This window comes from Doryrhamphus excisus, linkage group LG3 (assembly GCF_037039965.1).
Source record: "Doryrhamphus excisus strain RoL-2023G ecotype Guam linkage group LG3, RoL_Dexc_Guam_v1.1, whole genome shotgun sequence".
Classification (NCBI taxonomy): Eukaryota; Metazoa; Chordata; class Actinopteri; order Syngnathiformes; family Syngnathidae; genus Doryrhamphus; species Doryrhamphus excisus.
Window position 1 is genome coordinate 1204653 of NC_136359.1, and position 11306 is coordinate 1215958.

The following is an 11306-nucleotide window of genomic DNA, read 5'->3' on the forward strand; positions in this document are numbered from 1 at the left end:
ACATAGCTGGTGTCCCACTCTTTCCCAAAAACAGGAAGTTGTTTTTTTTGGGAATGAAAGTGGCCAACTTTGGCTAGCGTTAGTTGTCATGTTAGATTGACACGTCCTTTGACGTTTGATTGACACACGCCACCCTGAAGTCACCCCCCCCCTTGCTTCCCTCCATTGTGCCCGACCACCGCTAAGCTAATGAGACAACGGCGCTCATTAGCACGGTGGCGTCATTTAACGGCGGGTGGCCTCGGCGCGGAACGGCAGGAGCCTCTTTCCATTTCTACAACTTTTAAATATTTATTTTACTTTGAAAAAAAATGATATACTTTATTTTTAAAGAAAAAATATATATGTACTTATTGTGTCACATATTATTAGAGCTCTCACAACATGAAATAACACCCCTATAGTCACATTTATACTTTTTTTAACAAAAATAGTAGACATAATAAAAGAAAATAAGACATAAAAGGCCTAGGAAACATTTTTACGGCCTTCAAAATACGCTTTTTAACATTAGAGCTCTCTCAACATGAAATAACACCCCTATAGTCACCTTTATACTCATTTTACTAAATATAGTAGGCATAATAAAAGACGATAAGACATAAAAGGCCTAGGAAACATATTTACGGCCTTCAAAATACGCTTTTTAACATTAGAGCCCTCTCAACATGAAATAACACCCCTATAGTCACCTTTATACTCATTTTACTAAATATAGTAGGCATAATAAAAGACGATAAGACATAAAAGGCATAGGAAACATATTTACGGCCTTCAAAATACACTTTTTAACATTAGAGCCCTCTCAACATGAAATAACACCCCTATAGTCACCTTTATACTCATTCAAATATAGTAGATATAAAAGAAAATAAGACATAAAAGGCATACAAAAAGTTTTTACAACCTTCAACATCCGCTTTTTAACATTAGAGCCTTCTGGACATGAAATAACACCCCTAGAGTCGCCTTTATATTCCTTTTACCAAATATAGTTGGAATAACAAAAGAAAATAAGACATAAAAGGCATACGAACATTTTTTACGACCTTCAAAATACGCTTTTTAACATTAGAGCCCTCCCAATATGAAATAACACCCCTATAGTCACCTTTATACTCATTCAAATATAGTAGATATAAAAGAAAATAAGACATAAAAGGCATACGACTCACAACATGAAGTCTTGCTCCCAACATGGCTGATTCCCTCGCACCGTGATGGTGGTGCTCTTCACATTCTGCACCTTCAACGTCACGTACGCGTTGAACTTGTCTGCAAAGGCATACGAAACACAACAGAAACCGCCATTAAATCCTCTTTACGGCCTTCTAAATATGCTTTTGAATATCATTAGAGCCTTCCAGACATGACATAACACCCCTATAGTCACCTTTACACGCCTATGACCCAATATAGTAGCCATAACAGAAAATATGACAAAGAATGCCTGTTTATGACCTCTAAATGCGCTTTTAAACATTATTAGAGCCTTCCAGACATGAAATAGCACCCCTATAGTCACCTTTACACTCCTATTACCCAATATAGTAGACATAATAAGAGAAAATAAGACAAAGAATGCCTGTTTATGACATCTAAATATGCTTTGACATTATTAGAGCCTACCAGACATGACGTAACACCCCTATAGTCACCTTTACGCTCCTATTACCCAATATAGTAGACATAATAAGAGAAAATACGACAAAGAATCCCTGTTTATGACATCTACTAAATACGCTTTTAAACATTATTAGAGCCTTCCAGACATGAAATAGCACCCCTATAGTCACCTCTACGCTCCTATTACCCAATATAGTAGACATAATAACAGAAAATAGGACAAAGAATGCCTGTTTATGACATCTAAATACGCTTTTAAACATTATTAGAGCCTTCCAGACATGAAATAGCACCCCTATAGTCACCTTTACACTCCTATTACCCAATATATTAGACATAATAAGAGAAAATAAGACAAAGAATGCCTGTTTATGATCTCTAAATACGCTTTTAAACATTATTAGAGCCTTCCAGACATGAAATAGCACCCCTATAGTCACCTTTACACTCCTATTACCCAATATAGTAGACATAATAAGAGAAAATAAGACAAAGAATGCCTGTTTATGATCTCTAAATACGCTTTTAAACATTATTAGAGCCTACCAGACATGAAGTAACACCCCTATAGTCACCTTTACATCGTCCAATATAGCAGACATTTTAATCCTGACATCCTAATTTTAGAAATTCCTCCTTTCCGTGAACGAGCAGCGGGAACGTATCCCAGCGTGCAGCCGGCGGGGGCCGCCCCAGGGGACCACGCATGCGTCATTTATAATTTGGCGTCCGGCACACTGAAAATAAATAAGTCATACTCGGTCACACATTGACATTTCCTCGGCGCGCCGCCGTGACCGGCGCTCGTTAGCAGAGCGGGAGCAATGCATGATGGGAGCCGAGGAAGAGACTCCCCAGACACGTTCCACTGGAAGTGGACATGTTTTTACAACATGGTGAGGACCAAGATAACAGATGTTGGGGGCAGAAAATGGACCCCTGGCCGTACTTTGGACACCCCTGCGCTACATCATCATATGCAGGGGCTTCAAACTGGTTTTGATGATTGATTATGATTATTGATTATGATTATATTAATATTATTAATATTATTAATATTATTAATATTATTAATATTATTAATATTATTAATATTATTAATATTATTAATATTATTAATATTATTAATTATTATTATTATTATTATTATTATTATATTATTACTATTATTAAAATTATTGCTGAATAGTAACAATTCTATAAATTAATATTTATATACAATATTAATAATAAAAATAATTATACATTTTATTCCCCCCTAAATTATGCAAGGATAATTGTCTTTTTTTATTTAAAAAATATTCTTTTACATCATTTATTAATATATCCAAGAATATGTAAAAAATATATAAAAACATACACACAAACGTTTTAAAATTAATAGCTAATTATATTAATTGAAATCATAATTGTTTTTTGTATTTTTACATGAATATATTTAAATGAGGAAGAAAATAAAAATAATATTTGAACATGCATAATAAAAATAATTTAACATTGGATTTGGCACAAAAATATGAAAATGTAATTTTAAAAAAAATGTGCATACATTTAAAAAAAAAAATATGTAATTTTTCTCCAATAAATATATTTTAGAAATAGATATTTCTATAATTAATAATAAAAATTAAATTAAATCTTTTCAGTCAAAATTGACAATACATTTTTTTGATTTTTGTAGAACATATTTTGTTTTTATTTCTTAACATAAATATATTTAAATTATTTTTTTATTATATATAATACTGTTTTTACAATAATGAATCATTATATTCAATAATAATTATATTCAAATAAATAAAAATAAATTGGACTTTTTCGGTCAAAATGGACAAATACAGTAAGCAATTATATTTTTATTTAATTTTAATTGTTTATTAAATAAAAACATTTCTTTTGTAATATAAAAATGTATACAATTACAAATGTAACTAAATAAAAATAATATAATTTTTTTAAAAGGATATTAAAATAGCAAATGTCGTTTCGATGCTGTGGCGGTCCACATCAAACGATATTGTGTGACGCCAACGCCAAGATGGCGTCTCTCCGACGCTGCCCAGCAGGTGGCAGACGTGTCGGACGCCCACGCCGGCCACACCGAAACGCGCCCGAAGCCGCCGGCTAATTTAAGCTAATTCAAGAAGTGATCCATATTCCATCCTCTGGGATGCCCCCCCCTTTGGGGTTTCAAGGAGCCCCCGAGCGCCCCCGAGCGCCCCCCCCCCTCCATCCCCCAGGCAATACAAGACAAATCAGATCCAATTTGCTAAAGTGGAGCAGCAGACTGGGACGACCCGTCTAGTCACGTCTGAGTCCGCTTGGAGGAAGCCCCGATAACGGGCGTCCTAAAATTGTCAAAAAATGCTAACTTTATTTTCTTTACATTCTCATCTTTACCCCAAAAATCCCAGCGTGAAAAAGAGCAGGAAGGAGTTCTAACCTGGGGGTCCGTGGAGTTTGGCCTTCTTCACTGTGGAGACAAAGAAAAACACAAATCAGGATGACGAAGAAAGGAGTGGAAGTCACCCGGGGCCCCCGGGGCGGGGACCTCTAACGTGTAGGATGAAAGGTTAATGGCCGACGATGCAAATCCTCTCTGACATTTATTCAATCACCCTCAGCCAGGGCGCCGGGAAACCAGACTACATCCTTACCCACGCACCCTGGCTAACGTTAGCACCCTGGGACACCTCATTCCAGGTCTTAATATATCTACTATGTTGGCTAATAGGACTTTAAAGCTAACTATAGGGGTGCTATTTCATGACTACAGGGCTCTAGTAATGCTGAAACAGGTTTCTATGTCTAATATTATCTTATTATGTCAACTGTATTAGGTAATAATAGTCTAAATGCAACTATAGGGGTGCTAGTTCATATCAAGAGGGCTCTAATAATGTTAGAAAAATTGATTTAGAAGGTCATAAACAGGTTTTATATGTCTTATAAGCCTTATTTCTCTTATTATGTCTATTATATTGGGTAATAGGACTGTAAAGGTGACTATAGGGGTGTTATTTCATGTCTAGAGGGCTCTACTATTTAGTATTTAGAAGGATGGAAATGGGTTTTATATGTCTTATGTCTAATTATATATACTATATTTAGTAATAGGAGTACAAGGGTGAATATAGGGGTGTTATTTCATGTCTAGAGGGCTCTAATAATGTTAAATAACTTATTATGAAATTTTGTGGCAGAAGTCATAACTTTTACCTCATAGTTCTCTCATATTTGTGACTTATATGAGATGATAAGTCATAATTATGAGATTAAATCTCATAATTCCATCTTTTTATCCCAGAATTTTGACTTTTTAATCTCATAATTATGACTCGTCATCTCATATAAGTCACAATTATGAGATGAAAAGTCAAAATTCTGGGATGAAAAGATGCAATTATGAGATAAAAGTTATGACTTCTGCCACACAATTTCATAATAAGCTATTTAACATGATTAGAGCCCTCTGGACAGGAAATAACACCCCTATAGTCACATTTAGACTACTATTACCTACTACAGTAGACATAAGATAATATTAGACATAGAAACCTCATAATTGTGATTTATATGAGATGATAAATTGTAATTATGAGATTAAAAAGTCAAAATTCTGGGATAAAAAGATGCAATTATGAGATAAATAAATCAATTATGAGATAAACAAGTCAATTATAAAAGTCAAAGATAATTCATAATTATTCTCATAATTGCATCTTTTTATCCCAGAATTTGTATTTTTTTTTATCTCATAATTGTGACTTATCATCTCATACAAGTCATAATTGCATCTTTTTATCCCAGAATTTTGACTTTTCATCTCATAATTGTGACTTATGAGATGATAAGTCACAATTATGACATGAAAAGTCAAAATTCTGGGATAAATAAGTCAAAATTCTAGGATAATAAGATGCAATTATAAGATAAAAGATGACAATTATGTGATAGAAAGTCAAAATTCGAGATAAAAAGATGTAATTATGAGATAATTATGAGTTAAAAGTCCTAATTATGTGATAAAAGATGCAATTATGAGATTAAAAAGGTAAACTATGTGATAAAAGTCATCATTATAAAGATACTACAATACTGTATAATTCCACCCTTTTAGGGGGGGGTCCTGAAACCCCCAAAAGTAACTTTCAGGTGACCCACAGTCGTACTCGCTGTCGGCCGCTGCCATCAAAGGTCAGTATGACAGCGGCGAGGTGTCGGAGGTCAGCGTCGCTGTGGGTCACGGCGCGATTAGGAGCGGCGGCAGCGGCACGTGTGTGAATGTGATTGTGTGGCAGCGTGCGTGCGTTTGATCGTTTGATAATCCTGGTCGGCTAAGCAGGCCTTAAGCAGGCATGCAGGCTGCTGGCCTGCATTGTGATGCGCACGCACACACACACACACACACACACACACACACGTCCTGGCCCACATAAAGTGATCCAAGACGGGGGCGCCTTTAGCCTGGAAGTGGACTCTTCCACTCTTGGATTTTTTGTCACAATAAAAAAATTAATTGAAAAAAAAAAAATAGACAATCCATAATCTGATGGTGAGCATGTGATGAGTCATGCCCGGGATTAAATCTGGAGCTGCGCTGTCAGAGAATTATTATGTCATATTTTTTCATGCCAACACGCTACCCTCGTGCTCCCAAAGCTCCAAAATAACACCTCAATCATTGCCTGCTATGATGCCATCATTTTGGAAATATATACATAAATAATTTCATAAAACTAGAAAATAAGATTTGAATATTTATTATACATTTAGTATTTAATATTATTGTTAAAAAAAGCTATAAATAAAACAAATTTATATATTTTTTTAAGAAATACAAATATTTCTTTAAAAATCAAAATTAAGGTCAATTTTAACGGAAAAGCTATTTTAGTTTCAAATCCAATTTAGTTTCTTTTTATTTGCATTTTTTTGTAAATTTCATAATTCATTATTACTTGATAAATATTTATTTATGAAATGTATTTGTGAGAAATACACTTCTTTTTTAAAAATGATTATTTTATACAATAATTCATAATTGTAAAAATACTTCCAAATAATTTTACTTACTTTTACTTTTTTTTTTTACAAAATTCCAAATATTAATACAATTAATGTCATTACATTATTTTGAAAAATCATTTGTATATACATTTTTTTACATATTCATATTTATATTAAGACATAATGTAAAAATATTTTCTGTTTTGGTAAATGTATTTGTCAAATTTAAAATCATTTTGAGTCAACTCATTTTATTATTTTTTATAAAATATTTTATAGAATAGTTCATAATAACAAAACATTGTCTATTTTTTACACTTACCAGTATGTAAAAATAATATTTTAAGTAATAAATAATAATTTTAACTGAAAAAGACATGTGTTTATGGCATCATTTTTTGGTGAATTCCCATTTTTAATTATTAATATTTTTATATTAATATTAAAATTTTAATATATTTATATTTCAATTATTACATTTATTTGTTAATATTTTATATCATTTTACAATAATAGAGTGCAAATATTAGGAGAAAAAAGTCATAATTTTCTGAGAATAATATGGTAATATTATGAGGAAGATGCACTGATTGTGTGCAGGAAGCTGCCATGACCAGGAAGTAGCATTATCATGGCCGGATGGGGCGGGGGGGGGGGGCGTGGGGGGGGACCCATCCCACGTGAGTTCTACATCCCAACACACACAGTAGCAGATGGCCAGAGGATTAGCGCCCCCCCCCATCACCCAATCCCCCCGCCCACCACCGCCCTTGACGAGAAGCCTTACTTCCTTGTTTTCTCACTTCCTGTTCTTACCTGCCACTTCCTGTTCTCCTGGCGGCCTGGAGGTGCTAAATCCAAACAGGTGGGGGCCACATTCCATATAACAACAAATGGTGACGGTGTGGCTCCACATGCCGTCACCATTATGCGGCAGAGTGACGCCTCCTGTCATGTCATTGTACGTCTGCCAATCACTCTTTGGTATCCAAGTCTGGGGGTGCCCGCCCCCCAGCTTACCACAACACCCCCATTGGAATGTACCGGGGCTAATGCAGACCAGGGGAGGCCCATGTTAGCCTGAGAGACCGCCCCCCCAATGGGGGCTAAGGCAAACCTGCAGGGAACAGGAAGGTTGGCGCGTCGAGGATGCAGTTCTTCAGGTTTTTCCGCATTTGTGCTCTGATCAAGTTTTTTTGCCTCCAGGAAAAAAAGCTCGACATTTTGTTTTGGTTTTTTTCACATTCGGAACAACTGGAACAGGAACTGGAACTGGAACAGGAAATGGAAAATGGGAACGCCGAGACCGCTAGCCCTCCAGCGAAACGCCATGTCCAGCAGGACTTTTTAGGCGAGAGAGACCGTGAGATTTACCAACGTACTTGTGCCATGGCCGTTTATACACGAGACGATGACGTCACCCCTGCCCCCGCCCCCGCCCCCCAACTCCCCCAACAAAGAATTAGTGATCAATTTGTCCAAAAAGATGTTCTTTGGATGGAACACTTGTCTCCCCATCCGCCAGCTGTGACATCACTCAGCGTGGATCAGAACATCTATTGCATTTTTACTTCACAGCTGAGCCCCCGCCCCACCCCGCCTCCCCCGTCCCATCCTGTCACGGTTGAGTCGGGGCGGTCGTGCCCGAGGCGTCCATCACACACCGAGATGACAACAAGTGTCTGGAAATGATGAAGTGGCAAAGTGAACGCCAGCGGCCAAGAAGACGACTTTGATAGCATCGACATCAGGTGGATGGACGCCCGGGGTGGAGGGTCACCCAAGGTGGATGGACACCACCCGGGGTGGATGGGCACCACCCAAGGTGGATGGACGGCACCACTCGGGGTGGATGGACGGCACCACTCGAGGTGGATGGACGGCACCACTCGAGGTGGATGGACGGCACCCGGGGTGGATGGACGACACCCAAGGTGGATGGACGACACCCAAGGTGGATGGACGACACCCGGGGTGGAGGGTCACCCAAGGTGGATGGGCACCACCCAAGGTGGATGGGCACCACCCAAGGTGGATGGACGGCACCACCCGGGGTGGATGGACGGCACCACCCGGGGTGGATGGACGGCACCACCCGGGGTGGATGGACGGCACCACCCGGGGTGGATGGACGGCACCACTCGGGGTGGATGGACGGCACCACTCGGGGTGGATGGACGGCACCACTCGGGGTGGATGGACGGCACCCGGGGTGGATGGACGACACCCGGGGTGGATGGACGACACCCGGGGTGGATGGACGACACCCGGGGTGGATGGACGGCACCCGGGGTGGATGGACGACACCCGGGGTGGAGGGTCACCCAAGGTGGATGGGCACCACCCAAGGTGGATGGACGGCACCACTCGGGGTGGATGGACGGCACCACTCGGGGTGGATGGACGGCACCACTCGGGGTGGATGGACGGCACCACTCGGGGTGGATGGACGGCACCACCCGGGGTGGATGGACGGCACCACCCGGGGTGGATGGACGGCACCACCCGGGGTGGATGGACGGCACCACCCGGGGTGGATGGACGGCACCACCCGGGGTGGATGGACGGCACCCGGGGTGGATGGACGGCACCCGGGGTGGATGGACGGCACCCGGGGTGGATGGACGGCACCCGGGGTGGATGGACGGCACCCGGGGTGGATGGACGGCACCCGGGGTGGATGGACGACACCTGGGGTGGATGGACGGCACCCGGGGTGGATTGACGACACCCGGGGTGGATGGGCACCCGAGGTGGAACCCTTGCTACGAGGCTGGTCCACCTCTGATTTGTTTGGGTTCTGAAACAATTCCCATTGGAAAAAGATACAGCTCATGTGACGTGCACGAGTGCTGCTGGTACTATGTGAGCTGAGGTTCATTGAAGGGAACGATGAATTCCAACAAGTGTTGTGAAACACGTAATGGGTCACAGGGCAGCTCCCTCTATCGCTGCAGCACTCGTGCACGCTAACACCACCACGGCCAAATGTACTCATTTCCAGTGGCTAGTACAAGTATACCGTACAAGCTGTACACGGACTACTTTCTATTGTACCTTGACAAGATACTATGCTGTCGTGAAAATGGTCACTGCCATGTAGCATCGCATGCTAATTTACCACGCCCACTTATCTCGGAACAATGAATAAAAACAGCTAGCAATGGCTAAAATCAAGCTTTTGGGGGGGGGGGGTCTGGGGGGGTATGTCTCAAAAGAAGTCAACACACCAGGGTGATTTTTGAAAGACACACTCAACATCATACTACATTTTCCCTTTAAAGATGACAACTTGACGAGTATACTGTACACCTGTGACGTCACAACTTGCTATGGCTGCGTTCCGAAACTTTGCCCACTTTTCCTGTCCCCGGGTGAACGGACGCTACTCACCTCTGACACACAGCAGAGACATTGCAGACACAGTTCCCGCAGCCGGCCTTCAGTCACTTTGTTGCATCTCGCAGCACACGCGACACAAGTTCGAGTCCCGCCTGCCTCCCCCCCCTCACCCCCACCCTTGCCCCGACTCAGCGTGGAGTGGGACAAAGTAGCTCACATGCGGGCCGGGGGTTCACCGAGGCGGAGAGCATTATTCCCGGCGGTGGTCCGTCCGTCCGTCCGCAGGTACGACTGTGAAAGTGACGCTCGGCGATTAAAGATAAATCCCGCCAGCTGGGCGGCTCTTGTGCTGCGTTCAGGGACGGTGCGGAAGCTCGGAATTTGGAACAACGACTTGTTTTGGCAGGAATTCCAGCCAGGAGGAAATGAATTAATAGAATATTATTACATAACTGTAGACTGAGAAAAAGGCTGCTGGTAAAAAAACACAAATTTACTTTTGTGTGTTTTAAAAACAATCAAATATGTAATATTTGGTAATTATGTTATCATTTAACGTCATCGTTTTCAGTTTTTGGCGATTGGCTGGAAGAGGTCGCATAGTTGTACCCCTAATGTCATGCAATCCATCGTAAATTGTCAAAATGAAAGGTTCCAAAAAGAATATTTACTCATATTTCCGATAAAAGTGTGTTATGTTATATACAGTAAATGATAACCACATGCAATTTGAACGTCCTGACTATGTCAATCAATGAAAGTCGAATGCTGCCATCTAGTGGCAAAATATGTGACACACCTGTAGAGTAATTGGTTATATTTTTGCACCGTTTCAGTTGTGATGTGTATAAATAAATGGAGGGCACCAAGAAGTCAAAGTAGCTGCCCCGGTATTACTTTATTAATTAGACAACATTAATTAGCATGTTTCATGAATAGCTGTAGCTCAGATTTAATAATATGTACGGTACCGTGTCTTTAACTTTGTAGCTGTCAACTGATGCCATCTAGCGGCAGAAAGACGTTACTGCACAAACTCTTTCGACTACCGGAAATGAGAGCACCATTGGAATTTATATCGTCTGTAACTCGACACAGTACGGATTATTTCACACTTCAAATGCCTACAATGATTTTAAAAGCTAACAATACGTTTGTGATTGTGTTTGTTTGGTTATGTATGCCGTTTAGTCAACGTCATCGTTATTAGCATTACGAAGTGTGAGTAACACGTAGAGGTGCTAAATTAGCTCCGTATAGCTAACCCGGTTAGATAAGCTAACGCGAAACCAATCCAACACGAGCTCGTGTTGACGTCGTGACGTCGT

General features: G+C 40.5%; 1 protein-coding gene across 1 annotated transcript in view; it reads right to left on the reverse strand.

Annotated features, from left to right (window-relative positions):
• LOC144898217 (uncharacterized) overlaps positions 1-10156 on the reverse strand; it is a 21969-nt gene extending 11813 nt beyond the window's left edge. Inside the window, exons 1-3 of the mRNA XM_078789247.1 lie at positions 10030-10156; positions 4070-4099; positions 1176-1275 (exon numbers count right to left, since the gene is read on the reverse strand). Of these exons, the coding sequence (XP_078645373.1) occupies positions 1176-1275; positions 4070-4099; positions 10030-10051 (152 nt within the window). The 5' untranslated portion in view covers positions 10052-10156. The remainder of the gene's footprint in view (positions 1-1175; positions 1276-4069; positions 4100-10029) is intronic.
• Positions 10157-11306: the final 1150 nt, after the last annotated feature.